This window comes from Oryzias latipes, chromosome 6 (assembly GCF_002234675.1).
Source record: "Oryzias latipes chromosome 6, ASM223467v1".
Classification (NCBI taxonomy): Eukaryota; Metazoa; Chordata; class Actinopteri; order Beloniformes; family Adrianichthyidae; genus Oryzias; species Oryzias latipes.
Genome location: NC_019864.2, coordinates 28,639,118 through 28,660,836, shown reverse-complemented (window position 1 = coordinate 28,660,836; position 21,719 = coordinate 28,639,118). Strand labels below are relative to the sequence as shown.

Here is a 21,719-nt window from a genome sequence, read left to right as displayed (position 1 = left end):
GCAGGCTGATTAATCAGTCATCTGATTAATAGCCCGTGTTTTGGGCATTTTTAAAAGAATCTGCATCAGGTTACACCTGAGCCACGGTGATGGATAGAAGTGCGTCTCTTCCTGGCAGAATGCCATTGCTCTGAACATCCATTTTTGTTCATTACGTACTGATGTAACCTGCAGAGCTCAGTCGATCTTATAGGTTTTTAAAATGTTGTCATTTTAATTCTTGGAAAATAAAACCAGTAAGAGATATTAAAACGTGGTTTATATCTGAACTGGTAAAAAAAAAAAGGAAAGAATCCATGATTTCACAAAAATGAGACATTCATTAATATCTGCTTTCAGTGACACCAGTGCTCCCTCCCCCTGAACGTGCCAAATACTGCTTCTTCAAAACTTACAAAATCTGTTATGCATGATTTAATAACTATTTACCAATAAAAAGTTTGCTCTCTAAAAGTCCCACTCTAATCATCTTTTGATCCAATTTCAAAGCTTTCCCCATAGTCTTTTAATTATAAACATCCCATTTTTAGCCAAAATCCAAAAACTTGTGTTGATTTCTAGGACATAGTTTCTGCAGAGCGACAGGAGTTTGTTAGAAATTCCTCTCCAACAGAACAAGGTCATCTGCAAAGAGCAGAGATGAAATCCTGTGGTCCCCAAACCAGACCCCTTCCGGCCCCTGGCTGCACCTAGAATTTCTGTCCATAAAAACTATGAACAGAACTGGGGACAATGGGCAGCCCTGCCAGAGTCCAACCTGCACCGGGAACAGGTCTGACTTACTGCCGGCTATACAAACCAAGCTCTTGCTCTGCTCATGCAGAGACCGGACAGCCCTAAGTAAGGCTCCCCGGACCCCATACTCCCAGAGCACCCTCCACAGGATACGGGGACGCGGTCGAACGCCTTCTCCAAATCCACAAAACACATATGGACTGGATGAGCGAACCCCCACAAACCGTCCAGCTCTGCACTAGAGGGTGTAGAGCACGACCACAACAGAAACCGAACTGTTGTTCCTGGATTTGAGGTTCGACTATCAGACGGACCCTCTTCTCCAGTACCCTGGCATAGACTTTCCCAGTGAGGCTGAGGAGTCCGATTCCCTGGTAGTTGGAACACAACTAGAACAAAAACAGATCTTTGAAAATGTTATCAATGTACTGTGAAAAGTAGGGGATTGGACTCCAGTATTCACAAACTTTGGGGTCATCTTGATAGACAGGGCTCCCTGCTAGCACAGGTGTAAACATGTTATGATGGACGTTTAAACAACACAAAAAAAATCAAGTTAATAAAAAAAAGGTTAGTTTTATCCATTTAAACATAGTACACATACTACAATGTTCTAACATGGTCATAAAATGTCAGACATTAGCCTGAAACTAAATAAAACATACAAATTAGTCCTGGGCCACATAAATATTACCTCTTATGCATATGAAACGTTGAAACTAAATAATAGGAAGTTTTTCAAAAGGAGTTTAATAGATGTCCTCCATTATCAGAAAAATGCCACAAGAGCAGGTTAAAAACACCATTTTCATCGTTTCCACATTTTTAGGTTTCGGTGGGAACTTGAAGATGTGGTCACAATAAACATGAATTAATGCTTTTTTGAAAGCTTTGTGTTCTCATTTAACCTGAATCCTAACTTATCCTATCCTCGCAATGTTTTTTTTTAACATTGGAAAGTATTCAACCTTACCCAGAATGCAGCAATAGAATCGTGTAACTAATGTTTTAAAGAAATCCGAAGTACGACGACAGACGATCTTTAGGCTTTTATCGAAACCAAAACATCATCACTTGAACCGAAACTAGAAGATTGCATTGCTTACATTTGTGTTCTTTATGGCAACCTACAACAGCAACCCTGAACTAAGAGAGCTGTAGAAACACACTTGTCACAGCTGCAATATTTCACAAGTATTGATGTTTCATAATGAAGACATCAGAACACACAGGACAGAAAATCGTAATCTGCACTTTGCGTTATCTCAGAGGGAGGACCTGTCAGGAGGGAAGACTTTTAAATCAGTATTCAAGCAAAAGGTATCACGTTCTTTTTCAGCTGTTCTTTGTGGGTTCTGCTAATCAAAACTAAAGATGTTAAATGGACTTTGAGATTGTTCAGTCTTTGTGAAGAAACTGGTAGATTTCTGATGTAAGGACTGAATACCATAAGGTAATTAAAAATAGCAAAATAACATGATTGAAATTAATAAAGTTTGGCCTCAATTACAAAAGGGGTTTATTCAGACATACCTTTGGTTTGTCTGAAGATTAATAACCCCTCTTGTTAAAGTAAAATATGTCCAACACAAGAGGCCCTCAGCTCTCATCTGTCTGCCTAGCTGTTGGACAGGACAAGTTAAAAAAACAAAAAAAACAAAAAAAAAAGCAAAATAAAAGTAAAATCTAATATTTTGGCTATAAAACAAACTAGTTATTTTACAGAAGTTAAAATAAATAGGGGTCTATCAAATTAAAACTATTCAGAAATGTGCACCATTAATAAAGACATTAATCATTTTTGTAATCAATGCAGTACTTAAAAAAACAGATTTTTGAGCCTCAAAAATGATTTTTAAAAGAGAGGGTTTCTAAATGAGTCAAGCCAATGTATAAACCTCAACTCTTCATTAAAACCTGAGTCACAACTGCTATCACAGTTGGATACAGGCTGTCTGCCTGTCTGCCTTCTTTATCCACCACTACAATGTCTGGTTGGTTCACCATTACAATCCTATCAGTCTGGATCTGGAAGTCCCACAGGATCTTTGCCCTTTCATTCTCTACCACCTTCAGAGGTGTTTCCCATTTTGACCTTGGGGTTTCCAGTTCATATTCTGCACACATGTTTCTGGATATGATTCCAGCCACTTGATTGTGGCGCTCCATGTGTACTTTCCCTGCCAGCATCTTACACCCTGCTGTTATGTGCTGGATTGTTTCAGGCACCTCATTGCACAGCCTACACCTTGGGTCTTGTCTGGTGTGGTAGATCTGAGCCTCTATTGGAATTTTTTCATGGCTAATGTGCTTTTCTGAAAGATGGGCTCCCAGGGTACATTCGTGTTATGTCAAATTTGGTGCGTGTGCCACAAAATGCACAATTTTTCTGAAATATCAACCTAACTGGCCTTGTTATTATGCAAGATGTAGTGTAAAAAGAAGTCTGAAGTCCTGATTTAAGTTCTAATAAAATGCCTGAACTCGATCAAGGAAAAGTGTGTTTTTAAAAATAAACAAACAAGTTAGTTTCTCATTTGTTGTAGTTCAAAACAAAACAGATTTTTCTATAAAGAGCGCCTCCTAAAATCACCCACTTGGGAAGGGAAGGTGTTAATCCTGTACACATCTGCTGCAACTACTTCAAAAGCAGCATAATTCTGTATAAAATGAACGTATGGATGCTGCATAACAAGATGGAAACACAGCTGCCACGAATCCTTAACTCTCCACCATAACTTTGTCAGAGTTCTGTGAAAACAGCTGGGGGTGGATGGAAGGTTTTTGCTGAAAAGGATGATTTTCTCCAAGGTGAACACGCAGCTTTTTTGGACCCAAAGCCAAAAGAGTTAAAGGCAAAGCAGGGAGCTACAAATTATTCATGTTTTAAATTCGACAGCAGAGCAATTCAACCTGCTTTAGGTTCAGGAAGAAGAACACTGAAGCAAACTATTCAGAGCAGACGAATTATTACATGAACTCAACTGTCAAGAAATGGGTGCTCAGAGAGTTCCTTTCAGTAAACTGCACAAATACAACAACAACAAAAAAACAACTCTTATTTAGAGATATTTAAATGTACACAAATCATGCAGCAAGCTGATGTGAAGCTGAAAAGTACTTCATCACATCTGACTGTTCCTCTGGGGCACAAAGCAAACCTTCACCAGATAACCCAGATATCTGTTCAACATCTTTGTCTGTATTCGCTTCTCCTTTTTCCTTAAACTCCTTGTAATTATCTTGCTATTGTCAAACACCTGATAACTGCGCAAAAAAAATAATATAAGCCATGCTGCAGCATAGTTCCTGCTTTAAGAGTTTTTTTTATATCATCTGACCTATTTTACAATAGAAATGATGTCATTTAGCTATCATTTTGTCAAAAGTTGTAGTCAATCGGGACCATTACCTGAGTGAGACCCCTATCTCATTTATTCAAACTGTCCTTAAAAAACCATTAAGGTTAATAACTTGGTCCGTGTTTTGTCCCCTTTAGTTCATCATCACTCCACTAGGGGCAGTAGAAGAAAAGTTTTGCTAATTTTCAAAACTGTTTGAAGAGAATAACTCATCTATTGTTAGTCATTTTTAAATATCCGTTTGCTGTTCTGAAATAATGCTTAATGAAATGATCATTAACTCTTTATAATTTAGTGACATATGTTGAATGTAACTGGATTAATTTTGAGACAATCAGACATCACTCAAGTCAATATTTTTACATCTTAAACTAATATTAGGAGCAAAAACCTACTAATTCACCCAACAAATCATAATTAATGCTCTCTATATCTCATTTAAAAATAATATTTTGTTAATTTGTTTTTAATGTTTCATTAAACGGTTTAAGATAAAGATAAAGATAAAAATAAAGTCCTGCTATGTGTCACACATCTAGGTGTGCGAAATTTGTTCTCCGCATTTGACCCATCCCCTGGGGGAGCGGTGAGCTGCAGACGAGCCGCGCTCGGGAACCATTTGGGGGTTTAAAAAACATGTTAACAAAAAAACCAAAAACATGTTCTGTTAAATATTTGATTCATGTGCAAAATTCAACAGACTTAAAAATGTACTTTTCAAAGAAAAAGTTAGGAAAATGTAGGAAAAACAGATGTATTTAGATGTAAAAATAAAAACTGCACAGCTATACGTCTTGGAAATATATTTCAAGGAGGCAATAATTCTTTTTAGCACTGACTTCAGAATCAATTTCGTTCTTCCTTCAGAAACTTTCCCCCTATTTTGGTGCATTTGCACTCTTTTGCAGTAAATCTTGCATTTGGGCAGAAAATGTCGTATTTCTGTCTCCGGTCTCTGCTGCTGAAAGTGGAGCTGACCTTGTACTGAAGCTGTGTGCGTTACAGTTTGGGCCCTATTCCTCAGCAGGCGGCAGACAGGCTGAATTAGCTGCATTTATGCCTGAAGCTCAGCAGCGGAGCGCTCACAGTTGAAGCAGGGGATAAAGGCCCAGAAATTTGTGTTTGAGGTTCAAGGAAGGTTCTGCATGATGGTGACACAAATCTCAGAGTTTAATCACACCACCTGGAGGAGAACTTGAACTTTAAGAGAAAAAAAAATAGCTTAAAGAACATTTTTAAAGTAAAGACATTTCTAAATTATGTCAGGAATCCAATTTTAAATTGATTTTTTTTCATTAAAGTAAGTTTAAAAAAAGGATAGCTTATAGCAAACATGATTAACTCTAACATTATGTATGCATAATATATTGCAGACCACAGGTGTTATCAGTCAAGTGTATTGGTGTGTGACCCCATGGCTTAAAGGCACAGTGTTTAAATTAAAAGACGTTTTTTAACTGGTTTGTTGGCTAGGAGTAGGTTGTTGTGGAGGTGTGAATGTGGTGGAAATCAGCGACTGCGTGTGTGTGGATGTGTTCTTGTATCCTTTATCTCTTGCCCACATACAGGGACTAAGTGCACATCCAGACTGTTTTCCTGTGTGCAGGGCAGCATCTCCCGCTCTCCAAAGCCCAGGAAATTGCAGCGCAGCCAAGCAGAAAACAGGAGTGGGATTTGGACAACAGCCTCCACCTGTCTCAAGCCTCCGGCTCATGAAGCCATCCCTACTGTAAATGAGGAAAGCGTCAGAGTGATGTTGAGTGAGGGCAGCGTTGACTTGTATGTCTGTGACATGACAGAAAATAGAGTGTATATAGCTTTTTTACATTTTTTAGTACCATTATCACACATGCTACTGTTCATACCCCTGCAGTAATGTTCTCCCTTGTGTGGCTACAGTTTGTCTTCAAATTGAGTTCTTCCTTAAAAAGAATTTGCTGCTGCATAAAAAACTACGTGCTACAGCTGTTGAGCTGGAAGTTTTTTTTCCCACTCAGTCATCCTGAAGCACTTCAACACATTGTCCAGAATTAAAAACATGAAACGGCTGTGTAAAATAAGTTCTACCAAAGCACATGATTCGTTTTATTAAGGTAACCAACAGGCTACAACCTCTTAAAAGGGGACTGCCATTTTTTTACCAATCAAAACAAAGTAATAGCCCCTAAAGTCCTAAATGCCACAACAAAATGTCTAGTTTGTCATTTTACCATCCATTCATAATCTGGATGATAAAGATTATTTTTGCTGCAAAAAATGCCACAGCTTGAGTATATTGTCAAAAAATGACTTATTTAATTTGTTGAGCTAGAGATCAGGTGCTCCAGACAATGTTTGCACCAATCTGCAAACAAAGATACCAGAAAAAGAAAGACACAAAACATCCCACTCCAGCAGAAACTTAAAATAAAACAAACTGCAAAAGTACAAAAAATAACAACTAACTGCAGATTTTTTTTTAGAATGCAACTCACGCGATAATGAAAAACAACTGTATACGTTTACAGTCGATTCAAGGCAGTTTACCCCCAGTTACGCTGGAATGTGAACCTCCCTAAGGTCTAAATCTCACCCACATTTGCACATAAATTCATCATCAATGTAGGGAAGGGTTCACAAAAAACATTCAGATAGTTGACGTCTCAGAGTTCTTTAATACTTCTGTCATGGCTCACGCTCAGCACAACAACCCCATTCTCAAATCCTGGGGCCAGACGGACTCTGGCACAGCCCAACTAGAGAGCTGCCAGTTTTAGCCCTAAGGCTACGCTTTCCATGTGTCGCTAAAGAACTATTATTAGAAAGGTACTGCAAAACAATGACAAATCTACACCTGAGAGTGACCCACTAAGTAACAGCATTAAACTTGAATATTTAGAACAAACAACCATTGATATACAAAGTTTCTTTTTACATATATTACTTAAAGACGAGTTTGCTGATTGACAGGGGATGTGAGGACAAAGACTCATGCTGCACATGATCACTTTCTCCTCTTCCTTTCATTCCTTTATGAAATATTACCTATTTTTTGGTATAACCAGCAAAAACACGTCTTCTTCGTCAAAAGTTTGATGAAAGTCGGATCACATTTCTGTCCACTTCAGCAACTTTAACAATTAATCAAGTTTTTTTCTTTTTTTAGAAACTATTAAATTAGACAGAGTTGAGCACTAGAAGGAAGAGCAGACGCTGTGAAATTTGATTAAACAACAAATCCGTGCAGACATCTAAGAGATCTGCCCTGAAGCGCAAAGTGCATAAGTATCAAATCCTGCAATGTCACCAAATTAGCAAATGTGGGAATAATGCGTTCAGTAAGTCTGCAGAAACGAAAAGCCTCAAGCAATTTTATTGCTTAAACTGATTAGAATTTTAATACATAGCTGAGAGAACCTGGTTTAAAATGCTTTAACCAGCATATTTGCACAGCTAGGTGTCCAAAAAGAAGATTTTAACTCATTATTTTCGTCGGGATGAACAAATGAACTAGGACCTGCAACTAGAAGAACAATTAATTATTCCAAATAGCTTTAAATTATATAATGCTAAAACCCACAAAAGCATCTATGGCTATTTCCATATATGAAAAAAAAGTAAAAAATAGATAGTTATTGTTCTAATTCTTAATTTTCCAGTAAAAAACAACAAATATTTAAATAAATATTTTAAAAAAAACACTGTAGATAAAGATGAATGTCACAATTTTTTAAACAGAGATTGCTGTAAAAGAGAACCAGAGGCCACTGGGAGTCAATTTCCAGGTAATCATCTGTCAATGACTGTCACTTTTTTGACATCTGCTGTGCAAAAATAGCTAAATATGGATAAAATAAATGTCTTTTCAGTTTAGCCACAAAGAAAACCTGCCATTCACAGATCCCCACTGCAAGTTATTAGAAAGGCCGGATATCAAAATAATCAAAAAATTGAAACGGCTGTCAATTAAAAGGCCTGTCAAAAGTTGGCATTATTGTTTCCTTTTTTACTTTGATTTTTATTCCAAAGCCTTCCTCGGGGTGTGTGCTGTTTGATGGACACAACATTGAGAGTAAGTAATGCCGTAACAAAGGGCATCAGCTTCAGAAAGAAGTCAAACAAACATTGACCAAAGACCAATTAGATAATTAAAGCCTTTCTTAAAGTTTTTGGATTACAGTTGAAATCTGTTAACTTCTAAAGTATGTTGTTTTGTTTTTGGTTTTTTTCCAATAACCCAGTAGAGCCCACTACATCAAACAATTAATATAATATTTATTTTTTAGAACTTAGATGTTGAAGAAATCAAATAAAATGAAAAAAACATTTTTCTATGGGGGAGTTTCATTCATGATACGTTGAGTAATTTGATACGTTTTTACTCACAGTAATGCTAGTTTAGGATGGGTGTTCAGGAAAAAAGCAGCTTATTAACCCACTGTTTCAAATTTGATTCACACCTTTTTAATATAGTGCATCGCCTTTTGTATTCCTTCAATATGTTACCCTGCACAACAACAATTAAAGGAGAGAGCGAGCGCGAGAGCGAGCGGGCGCGAGAAAGAGAGAGAAAGAGAGAGAGATTTTTATTTTTTCCAAATTTGTCCCCTCTTGGTTTTTATTCAGACACTCTGGGTTCCTAGAGGTGGATTTTAACCAGCAGTCAGACCCTAGCTTTCTTCAGTTTGCGTCACAAATACAGCAGGTAGTCACTTAAAAAAAAGAACAAAAGATGAGTTATTCTTACCATAAAGTTTTGAAAATTAGCAAAACTTTTTCCCGTCAAAAGTGTTTTAAGATTAATGGAAGCAGTCATTTTGAAACAAGGAGGACTGGTCCTTCTACTGCCCCTAGTGGAATGAGGCTGAACTACAGGGTGGAATTCATGGAGCAAATACTGTAAAGTTTGGATTTTACTAATGCGATGGGGGTCTCTGTAATGCATATCAAATGTGATACTAATAGTATAGGGTTATTCTATTGTGTCTTCCAATATGAAGTTGTGAGCTTTTTGTCCCCTTTAAATGTCACCAAGGTAAGCACAAACAAATGACTCACCACAGTTATTGTATTGCAGACCTGCAATATTGAGGGTCAAACCTCTACCCGTGTAAACAAGACCGTTATTTATCACTTCACATCCCCTCCCGCTCCTCTAAGCCACTTCCGCCCCAGCTCTCTGCCTGAACAAAGCTTGTCATAACTGCAGGGATTAGCACTCTTCTCCATTCCTCTCTGTTTTCCATCTCATTACCATTCATTTTCACACTAATTGAGCTTAATAAGAAAATAATGTTTGACATTAAATCTTTGTGAACATGTGGCCTGGCTTATCACTGTGTCTGTTGGTTTCTGCAGGACAAATGTTTCACTTTGTCAGAGCCTTGTTTGTTTGTCTAGCTCGGCTCTGGACTTCTGCTCTGACCTAATAACTTTTTTTTGTTCCGTATTTTTATGGGCTGGGCGCTTTATGCTGAAGTTCAGCTGCACTTTTTTTATTTTTATTTTCATTTTTTTAAAGGTCTGCCACATTTTGTTCCTATGATGCTTGGGTTTGCATCAGATCTGTATTCATTAAGGATGAGATGGGCCTCCAAATTTAACAGTATTGATTTATGTTTTTAAAGCCAGTCAATTTAATTGTAATACACAGTCACCTCGTCAGTTGAGTAGGATTTTTCAAGCCAAGAATAATCAATCACAATAGTACATTGCAAAAGAGGACATGTAATGTAAAGAAAAAAAAAGGAAATACAAGGAATCTCCAACTAAAACACTTATTGTTTGGGTTGTTTTTACTGAGAGGAAGACTTACAGAAGAGACCACACTCCAGAAGCATCTCTCAGTATGCCAAGCTGAATCTAAACAGAGGATTATCTGCCATTCTATAATGACCAGCATCCAGTTGCACCCAGACGTTGTGGACAGCTACAGAATATCTATAAGCCCACAATCTTCAGACGTTGAGCTGCCTGAGTGACACATGTGGACACCATTAGTCCCGATACTCCAGAAAACTCCACAACAACCTGTCAGTGGTGAGTTAAACAGCAATACTGTAGTGTTGATTATGATAGTCATTGGAGCACATATGCTCCCTCTAGATAAGGGAAACAAAAAAACAAGGAAAATAAAAAAAAATAAAGATACTCAAGACTAAGCCCAAAATGATCACAATTCATTGATTCTTTTACTTAATCGTCCATTATTATTTACCTAAACTTCTGTTGAAGTTAAAAGCTAACCTTAATCAAGTAAGGATACAATTTTCTAAAATAAGTAAAATTAATGCTAAAATTAAATGCATGCTGAAACAGGAAGAAAACTGTGGTTTTTTCACGATTTTAATCCAAAACATGGCCTATTTGTAGCTGCAGAATCAATATATAGGAGGAAGTTTGATGGATGAACCAAAAACCCACAAAACGTCTCTATAAATATAGATATAAAATATATCAACTGTAACTGTAAGTGAGTTAAAGGGCCTATTTCATTCTATTCTTAAGCCTTTCAGAGTAAAAAATATATATTTATATGATGATATATTACCATTGGCACACGAAAGAACAGAAGAGTTTTTACCTTATTTTTCCTACCCAGAAGTAACCATTCTAGGTGCCGCCCATTTCATGACGTCAACCTAGAGTTGACCTTGTGTCTCGCCAATGAAAACAAACTTTTGCAAAGATGGATGTGCACAACATAATAAAGGAAAGTGTTTAGCTGAGCACCTGGCTCCATGGAGAAAGTGGGTGTTTGTGTTAGTCTGGGGGCGGAGCTGGCAGCGCAGACTCCTCCTGGAAGGGGCTGTTCCTTCCTTTATGTTGTCACAATGTGAGGCCCCACTCCTTTTTGTAGATTGGGAGGGGCTTGGTCTCAGAGCACAGGTTTTTAGAGGAATACTCATAAATGCATGAATGATCCAAAAATCGCGTTGGGATAGGTTTTCGTGAGGAATGAACATTAAAATGCACTTAAAAAGTAAAAAAAAAGTTGATTTTGCATGAGATTGATATAGGCACTTTAAAAGTACAGAGAAATAATGAAGTCTATTATCTGTAGCAAAACAAAAAGGAGAGGGAAAAAAAGATTTATTTTAAACTGTAACATATTCTTCATTAGTAGAGATGGATCAAAAACAACTAGGAAGAAAAATATTCTATTTGGAGTTGTGGCAAATTAGATCTTTTTTATTCATTTGTTTTAAGAGAGAATAAAAAATACAACAATTTTCTGTCACCTCAAAGTAAATATAATCTTTAAACTAACTTTTGCCGACATTTTTAGACCAATTTAGTCAAACCAAGATGGTTAAATGTTCAAATTTATTTAATTTGACTGCCTTTTATCAGGTCATGGTTGTGATTTATTGCGTGATTTTCAGACAAGTTAGTTTTACCTAAAGATCAAGGTAACATTGTTGCCTTTCCCCTCCGCAGGCAGACAGCCCAACTTTTGAAATACTAATTGCACTGTTCACATAATTATCATGAGTCACCTGAAATACTAAGATTGGACAGTGAAATAGTATAAGACACCCAGATAGATTTAAATCGATAAAAAGGAGCTTTTTTAATGTTAACAGAGGCTAAGATGCTAAAAAAAAATAGAGAAACCTATAAGGAAAAGCAAGAAATCAGAGAATGAAAGAAAAATGGGGGTTCAGAATATTACACAAGTGGCAGTAAGGATGAGTCACTGTCTGAGCATGTTATGTATTCAGTCAGATTAGATCAGAACCTGCAGCTGCTCAAAGAAATCACACCTATCTCACATGAAATCATTCACTATTCCCTAAACCCTAAAAGATGATATAGTCCGGGACTATCTACTGCCCCGGATTGTCTTGCAATCGGGTCACATCCTCAGTCATTTTTATTTATTTAGTTTTTTTTTTTTAAATGGGAAACACGATGAAGTCCAAAACTAATAAATATGAACATTTTACAAGGACTATTTATGAATCCTGCCTGTGAAAACAAAGACTTTACTACGTAGTGAAAGAAATTCACACCAAGTTCTTGTTTTCACATTAACACTCTTCATGTCAGTAGGAATCTAGGTCGGTTTTTAAGTCTTTTTTTTTAATAATTATTGTTGGCGTTTTTATTTGTTAACTCAAACATTTCTACAGTGTGTTGATTAAAATCGATGCTTTGCTTAAATTCATTTTTCTGTTCTACTTGTTTTCCTGTTAAGAAACTTAACTAAGGAGAAATGTAGCCAAGAAACAGAGTTTTCCTCAGCAGATAATAACATTGAAACACAGAGATACATAAAGAAATGTGCTTACAGGGGTTGTTTTATAATCGAATGCATTTTTTTCTGTACGTTAACAAGAATCTCTAAGTAGGAGCCTCAGGTTGATAATTAGCATCGGCTGCTTTAACGAGTCTAACATTTACATTGTTTGACCAACAAAACTAGAAGGTGTATTATTAGCACATTGGACACAAAGACCTGCAAACATTAACATTACCAAATTAACTTTATATTAGCTTTTTTTCCAAATGGGTGTAGAATTTCTAGATTTTTAGACCTGAACATACACCTGAGAATATTTGTTTAACAAAAACTCATTTTTTTAATGGTAAAAATAATCTTTCCCAGTGGTATTATGCATGCACATCAATTGAAAAAAAAAATACTAAAAGGAATTGCAATAAGCATCAATTATAATCCCATTTCAGTTCAAAGAACCAGAGAACCGGGTTGAAACGTAAACACTGCAAAAAAAAATCTAAACTCAACTATTTTCTGCCTGTAGAAACTAAACCAAAAATGTCTTTGGCTTGAATTTACCAGACAAATCTACAACTCTAGTCAGATGTTATTTAGAAGTGCTGATGCAAAAGCACAAATTATTGACTAACCAGATACTTCTGGGTTTTATGGTGTTCATTAGCAGAAAATAATGACATTATTTTACCTAAACTGCCTGCAAGTCTTCAATTTTAAAGGTGAAGCTTTCTACATCAAAATAAGGCCACTGTCCAGTCTTGAACATAACTGAAGGTCAGTTATCCATTTCCCTGATTTTTTTATCTGATAAGGAAAAAGACATTTTGGTCCAAATGTTGTTAAATATTTCCCCTCGCTTTGCCCTAAGATCAAGATTCCTTGTACGGGGAGATTTTACAAAATCGAGTTAGCTTATGGAGAACATGCACAAATTGGACAAAATGAATTTAAAAAAAAAAGGGTTTTCAACTGAGGGACCTAAACAGCAGAGACATTATCTGCCCCAATCCTCCTTTGTAGCCGAAGAGAAAAAAGAGTTAAGAAAAGACACAAAACCCAGCGGACACATCAGAGGCGGGCTCTGTAGCTTCTATTAACACAAACGAAACGTCAAACTTCTCGTTGAACTGATAAAGTCCATCTTTTCCTAAATTCAAAGGCTTTACAGTCAAATTGTTTTTAATGAGCAGAAACAACCTATGTTTTTTATTCGTTTATATTTAAAAAACACAACAAAAAAAAAACAACCTTTGTTTCGTCCAAATCAACTTTGACCAAAATGGGAATTTTAACAACCTGTATCAGAAAAGCATGTGTGAAGCCAACTGAACTCATTATCATGCTGCTGAATTGCTCATTTGGGGAACGACAGATTTGGGCAGAGGGAACTGTCAATCTGGAATTACCTTCTCCAGGACATCAGTGGTTTTTTTCATAAAAATCACCAGTGAACATGTGAACAAAGCTGTTCACACTCAATATCTTGAAATTCACCTACAAATGGAGTTTATTTGCTGAAACTCAAACAAATGTCATGTTTTTAAGTTATTCCATCATTGCAGGATAGCCAAACAGTGACGCTCTGCACAGGCAGGAATATGTAGCGCAAACATACTGACCATGTAGGCATCGATGGCCTCTCGGTCCAGTGGTCGGCTGACTGACACTTCTCCCGTCTCTATGTCAATGCTGAAGATCCCTTTAGGATCCCGATCAGAACCAGGGCCGGTCAGGCGGAAAAAATGGCTCCGAGGCGTTCCTGGTAAAATTACCTGGAAATATAACCACGCAGAAATGGAAACTTATTATCAGATATACAATCTCTCTTTCCATTTTGTCACAGGGAAATAAAGAGACTTTTGAATAAGATTCATGTTTTTTTCCAATAATCTTAACATTGAATAGCTTAACGGCCGCAATAAAATGTTAGACTACAATCTAGAGTCAATTTAGCTGGGTGGTCCTCTATAGTCATGAAGTTCTGAAAATCAGAGACTAAACGGTGCCGCAAAGCTTCCTGAACAATAGAGAACGACCAGTAAGGCTACAACTGACAATGTTATCTAAACACTCTTCTGGAGGCGTTAACAACTTAATCGATCAATTGGTTTGGATTCCTATGATCCAACCAGATCGATCCGTTTGAATGAACAGCAATGTGATAGAAATTGAACATATTGATTCTGACCAAGTGCATCACAGCAGACAACACACATGTGATGTCAGCAATAACTGATTAGTCCATCATTCCAGTCCAATGAGTGGGAACACTTTAAATTTAGCAAAGACATATGATCATACAGTGTGCTAGAATGTTCTTATCATGTTCCCTTTGGATTATTTGGATGCGAAAAAAACAACAGCGGTCCGAACTTTAGGAAACTAAAATGTAAATGAATATGACATTTATTGTTGTTTCCTTGTTTGTTTGTATGCATATTTAATTTACACTTGATTATCTCGAAGAAATTCAAGGAATCTAGAAAACTTCATCTGTGCTTTTCAGTATCAGTTTTGGCTAAATATGTCCTGGATCAATTTTAGGTCATTGGATCGGATTGTTAAAAATACATTAACATCGACTATGAATCGTATTGACAAACACAAATTATGATACAAATCAAATTGTTGTTAAAATGAATTTTTACAGCCACACTTTTCAGTATGATTCTGATGTTCAGAGCAGAAACTGAGCTTACAAATGGCTGCAGAACCCAGCAGTGTCCACAAGCATCCCAGGGGGCAGCGGCAGGCAGGTTTGAAGAAGAAGAGACAAAAGAGAGCATGTTAAAGTCAAACATCACAGCTGAAATACCAACAACCATCAAAGTTCCCCAAACTCACACCAGTGAAACTGATGAAAGAACAAGTCAAGTTGCCAGAATCTGTTGAAAATGACTCTTACAAAGGCTCAGACTTCACAACCCGACAGTCAAACTGTCTCTGCCACGCTCAGATAAGAGTGCATCTGTGATATTTCATGTTTTTGTAAAACGTTTGGGTATTGATATATCAAGAAACAAAAAAATGAAGTCAATATTTAAAGCCTGTGAACAACTATCCATCCCTTCAAAATGATGTTCCATACCTACATGAACACAAAAGAATCAGCTGTCATTGTTGACTTCAATACGGTCACAGTCAGTCAAGGACCCAAATTGCCAAAAGCCGGAGTATCACAGAGGAGCCATGAGGTCACCTTTAATGAGAGCACACTTTACTGGGACAGCAGCTGCAATGAAGGCCTTTCTGCTTCCCACTTGAAAGAGCATAGGACATGTGACGGCAGAGTCACAAGCCTTTGCCAGATAAAACTCAAACACTTAAAGCCTCTCCAGTGTTCCCTATCATTTATCTTGATGTCCCGCTTTATCTTTTCCTTTGCTTTCTCTTGCTCTTAGCTCCTAGCTTGATAATGCTTCTAATATATGCATCCCCGCTGTTCTCCAAAGTTTCCACATCTCTAATCATTTTCCTCTTTTCTGTTCTATATCCTCCTGCACTCATTCCATCGGCATGTTTAGTTTGACTTTTAAAAGGGATGAGAGCCAAAGGAAATGCAAAGGCTGTAGTAAGAATGAAAACGCCTCCCTTTTTGACCCCTGCTGCGCGTGTTGACTTTCTTTCTACAGGCAGGAAACAACAAATGGAGTTTTTTTTTGGGCGGAGACTAACATCCTGGGCTTTGCTCATCTTTATGTTCCTGTGAGGCTAAAAAACAAACAGATCCATGTTCTTATTTTCCATTTTTTTAAATACTGAGAGTTCCCCTTCGATCATCTGTTGATCTATTGTAATAGTGTTCCCAGTGGTCTTTTTATTACAATTATGCAGTTTTTAGCTAAAATAAAATAGATAAATAAAAACAGAGGACATAGTTTCTGCAGAGTGACAGTAGTTGATTAGACGTTCGCCTCCGCCTGGAGCAACTCCGCCTCCCCTTTCTCTTCCCACTGCGGAGCAGGGAGCTTGTCCAGTGGATTTTCTACCTCACAATTTCACTCTTTTTCTATCAGCCTTTTTTTATCTGCGGATCCACGGCAGTTTGAATAAAGAAATACTCAGAAATGAAATTTAGAATTTAATTTTCTTTATATATGTCCTCCATCATGGAAAAAAACCCACAATTTAATGGGTCTTTAACCAGCAACTCTTTTAGTATTACTTTAGAAACCACATTGTATTTGTTTGGATTTTTCACTCAAGTTCATACTTGTATTGTTAAGATGACTCTCTGACGCACAGCTCCCTCCATTCTTTTTGTGCGATGAATAACAAGTAGGGTGTCAAGTCCGTTTTCTTTTCAGTCGTCTTTTTGTAAAAAACTGCAGATCAAAGATTAAAATATAAAAACTGTTTTTCATAAAAGGCCAAATGGCTTTTGTAATTCAATTCATAAAAGTGCAGGATGCCCCAGTTTGTGTGCAAGCAGGTGAAACATAACCTTAGACTGTAAATCTGTGATGTAAAAATTCAACTAAAATCGAGTTGTTGTTCTTTTTAAATAGGTTTGTTTTTCCTGATAAACTCCCAATGCATAATTTCATGTTGAGAGCTATAATCTCTCAGATCTCAGGTCAAATGCTGACTTTCAAGTTCAGGGTTGGTCAAACAGTCATTAAGGTCCAACTCAGCCTTAAAAAGTCACTGGGTATTTAACTAAAGCAACTTTGTCGGATTTTGAAACAAACCAAGCCAGAACTGACTCTCACAGTGCTGTTTTTTTTCTTCTTCTTTATAGTGGAAGTCCCTGCAGAGAAAGAGTTTGGTTTATTTGGCAGGAAGATCTGGGAGTTTGCTCAGCAGGACAGCACAGCAGGGACGGATATTAATGCAGAGCAGAAAAAAAGAATAAAAAGGTGGTAAGGGGAAGCAATCTTTCACTGCCCCTCTATTATTTATTATTGATTACAAATGTTTTCTGTGAAAATGATTCCAATAGAGGGAAATTAGCAGACTTTTTATTGTAGAATCACCAGTGACAGCTGGGTCACATGGAAAAAGCAAATATGAAGGAAGGGCAGCGTTCACTGAATTCACAGACGGATGTGCCAGCTTGGATGGATGCAGCAGGAATGACAGGAAAAGACGACAGAAGGGATGACAGGAGAGTAAGTAGAAGCAAAAGGAAGAAGGCAGTGTGAAGGATCACTGATAAAGACACAGTAACTTCAGCTGAGGAGTAACTGAAGTGTCAGGAGAAGTTTCGACTGATTAGGAGATGTCTCTGTGGGATAGGAGCGTGATAATCTGCAGTGCGCATACGCACACAACTGCACGCTAACGTACGTGCATGATGGCGAAGAAATGTGCACCCAGTGGCTTTGTCTCTGCTGAGGCTGTCTCCCTCTGTGTGTGTGGGAGGACTGATGGGAGAATCTCACCTCCTTCTATCAGCTCTCATTACCAGTCGAGCAGACATGAAAGACTGTGGGGCTCGGAGTGCAGCGGGAAGATGACAGGAGGTGTGGCTCTGCTACACCAAAAAAACCTCAAAGCTCTCTGAGAGAATGAGCCCCACAACAATGGATGAGCAGAATAATGTTTATGGAATCATCTATCCAACTTCCATAACACCTCCTTTTGCCTATCCTTCTATCAAGTGTCAAGAAGGCAAAGTGTGTGAAGATGACTAAGGGGTGAACACAGATTCAGTCGCAGAACGTACTGGGAGTAAGTTTTGTCTGGGAATTGAACAAAAGGACAGGAGTTTTTTGACCAGAAAAAAAAAAGGCAAACCGGAAACTACCTCATCTGCTACACACACACACATCTCTAATTTGACCTTCTGGATTTTGAGGGAAAATCCTGGTTTGTGTGCATGACGGAATGCAGCATCATCCCTCCATGGTGCCTCTCATCCCTGTCAAGGTCACACAGCCAGCTGCAAATGATAATCACCGGCTACAAAAGGACTCCTGGGACCCAGCCAGTTTGTGTGAAAGTGTGTGAGTGCCATCCTACTAGGCTTGGACCGCTGCTTTGGCTGATTGTCTCGACAGTCCGCCTTCCTAATGAGCGGGATAAAGCCGGATGGAATGGCCCGGTGAAGACACAGAAGAACAGAGGCAGGCAACTCCTCACCTCAGGATGATTGGGGAAAGAAGGGCTCTAATGAAATGACTAATCATTAACCATTGACCACAAGCGCAACAAGCTGAGGAGGGGGAACAATCAAGGAAAGGGCTTGTTGAGGGAAAAACAATGACAAGACAAGATAAGGGTCCTTTTCAGTGTCTGGACTGTGTTAAGAGGGTCACAAATGTTGGGCTCTCAAAAATTACCATGGTTCAAAATCCATGTATCTTCATATAAACTATTGAACTTAAAAATCTTAGCAAAGACCATATTTAAGAGTTTTTGTTTTATTTTAAAAAATACATCATCTTTGGATCTATTTTCAAAGCAACCCCAGTGGTCTTTTAATTATAATTTTGCAGTTTGTGGCTAAAAACTCATGTCGTTTTCCAGAACATAGCTTCTGCAGAGCAGCAACAGTTGTTTGCGTGGAGCACCCCCGCCCCTCTTCCCCTACTCATTGCTAGGAGCCATCTGTTCACACACTCTCCTGCTAGCTGACAGCCCTCACACCAAAAAAACCTAACATTACTGGTGCAAAAGAAAATGGCGAGCAATGTCGGAGCTAACCAGCCGTGCAGCTTTGAGCCAGATTCCAGCTCAGATGAGAAAAACAAAGACGTCTATGGATCTAGTCTTCTACAAGTGGATGCATCAGAATGGAGCGGAGCAGGGAGCCTTTTGGACCGCCAGGCGTATTTTTTTTACGTCACAAATATTGTCTCTTTTTGCCCCATGCGCTGCGACAGTCCAACTTTGAGAAGAAACGCTGGAATGCCTGGACCATTCGAAACCAAACCAAATGTCAATTGAAATATTATTTGCATCAGCTTTAGTTGATATTGAAAATCATTTTCTTCAATAAAAAGGGATTCACACACCAATTTATGGTGACTTGGTTAGGTGTATAGTGAAAAATACACTATACACCTTCACTGAAATGTGAAATTGAATCCCCATCTTACCAATCTAGAAGACTTTTAGAGCCAGAGTTCTAAAACTCAAAGGACATTTGAGGAACATTTACATAAAATCCGTTTCCATGTGGAGTTACAGAAGGGATTCCCATCTGCTCTGACGGTCCAGTGAAACGCTGACGTTTTCTGCGGATGGGTTGAACTCATCCCCAGTGAACACAAGCAACAGACAGGGAAAATGTACATACAGAAAGACTGGAAATTTCTCAACGCAATTAAATGAATCAATTAGGCTGAAAGACAAAGCCCTCAGGGTTCCTGCCTCACTTCTGCTGCCTCTCCTGGTTTAGTTAAACCCGGACTCTGAATGTTCAAGGAAGTTCCACAATGAGAAGAGCAAAATTGTTACAGAATATGACAATATTTTAAAATCATAAAAAAATCTGCAGACTGTTACTGTGGAACTCCACAGTAGATGACAGGCTGAGGATGCATCTGCCACTGCAATATAAGAGAAAATAGCCAAACACTTTTGCTATCTAACCATATTAGTTGGAGCTGCAAACAAAGCAGCAGTAATACTTCATTGGAGCTGTCACGTCAGGACAGACACCTCATGTAGATTTGAGAACTGGACTCTCAGGAAAAGATGGACATAAGTTGAATGACTGACAGCTCCTCCACAGCACTTAAGCCAAACTTTGCTTTAGAGACGTGTTTAAGACTTCCTCCCAATGTCCCTTGTTTATTGATAAACCTCACTCAGTTATGTACCAAAAATACTTTAGACCCCAAGTAATCCAAATGTCCATCTTTGAAAAGATAAATAAAAACATATAAAATAAATCAAGAGTTGGAAAGAATATTTGTCCAAATAGCGGAAAAGCGGAAATAATTTAACATTTACATCGCAGAGAAAACATAGTGAGTACAGTTGACAAAAGTTTTTATTTTGAAAAAGTACGGGATGCACTTTACACACGCTCGCATGATTTTCGGTTTACAAAAAAGTGCTCCGGCTCGCTCCGGCGTCTGGCCAAAATCTGAAGCCACTGAAACCGATTTGAAGCACCGGAGAGGCCGGACCGGACTGAATGCCATGTGAGTGGCTTCAGAGTGGCTTCAGAGTGGAATCACTCCGATCACTGGTAAATGTGACACCTGCTGATGACATCAACCTGTGACTGGAATTTTATGCCCCAAGTGCCAATCCCATTATTTACCAGAATTTATTCCAGTGATTAAAGCACACGATGACGGAGCAAACCATGTCCAGAAAATGTCTTTAACACTGATGATGTTATTTCAAGAATTTAGGAGAAACTGAACTTCACATAAAGACACAGAGAGAGCAAACAACTATATAGAAAATAAAGACAGTTTCTGGAAAAGATATCGTTTACATTTCATATCTTGCTGCACTAGAGAATGCAATTTGGCTTGTTTGTTAATTATTATTCTTTTTTTTTTTACTTTTGCCTGTTTCTGTTTAGTGGGCGAACACAACACTTCCTCCTCTGTCTTATTGTCTACCTGCGAGCTCCTCCCCCTACCTCTAAGGGAGCACCCAGCCACCCTACGGGGGAAGCTCATTTCAGCCGCTTGTAGCCAGGGCCTCGTTCTTTGGGTCATGACCCGGAGCTCATGACCATAGGTGAGTATTGGAATGGAGATCGCCCGGTAAATTGAGAGCTTTGCTTTCTCCTTCAGCTTTGTCTTCACTACAACGGACCGGTACAGCAACCGCTCAACTACGGACCGCAGGCTCCGACCCACCTGTCAATCTTGCACTCCAGTCTTTCCTCACTTGTGAACAATTTTGCAAAACATTTAAACTCCTCCCCCCTGGGGGAACACTCCACCCACCGAGAGAGGGCAAACTACCTTCTCAGTTTAAGAGCCAGGGCCTCAGACTTAGCGGTGCTGACCCTCATCCCACTGGGCTGCAAACTCCCCGGGTGATGGACAGCCTCCCCCCGAAGTCCTCCTCCTCGGCTTACTGTCGAAAAAACCATGTCGAAAAAACCATGTCGAAAAAACCAAGTCAAAAGCTCCCCACCTGCACTGAAAACGGTGCCTGCGAATAACTGCTTTCCCCTTTTGAGGCGCCAAACAGTTTGCCAGAATCTCTTCGAGGCCAACCAAAAGTCCTTCTCTATGGCCTCACCGAACTCCTCCCAGGACCGGGTTTTTGCCTCTGCAACAGTCCGAGCCGCAGCTCGCTTAGAAACCCGTGGTGCAAAATCCCAGAAAAAGAAAAATACCACATAAATTCGGTGTTGATACTATGTGCTCAGTAAAGTGCTTTTCCTTTTATTACCTTTCGTAAAAAAATTGCCCAACTCAAACTTGTTTAAGACCAGAGGAAAGAAAAAATGATTCAGAAAATAAACAAGTCAACTACTT

At 38.5% G+C, this 21,719-nt stretch overlaps 1 protein-coding gene across 2 annotated transcripts in view; it reads right to left on the bottom strand.

Annotated features, from left to right (window-relative positions):
• cdh13 (cadherin 13) overlaps positions 1–21,719 on the bottom strand; it is a 347,025-nt gene that overhangs the window by 183,313 nt on the left and 141,993 nt on the right. For both annotated transcript variants that reach the window (XM_020704255.2, XM_011476480.3), the window contains exons 5-6: positions 15,018–15,023; positions 13,938–14,090 (exon numbers count right to left, since the gene is read on the bottom strand). In XM_020704255.2, coding sequence (XP_020559914.1) covers positions 13,938–14,090; positions 15,018–15,023 — 159 coding nt within the window. The remainder of the gene's footprint in view (positions 1–13,937; positions 14,091–15,017; positions 15,024–21,719) is intronic.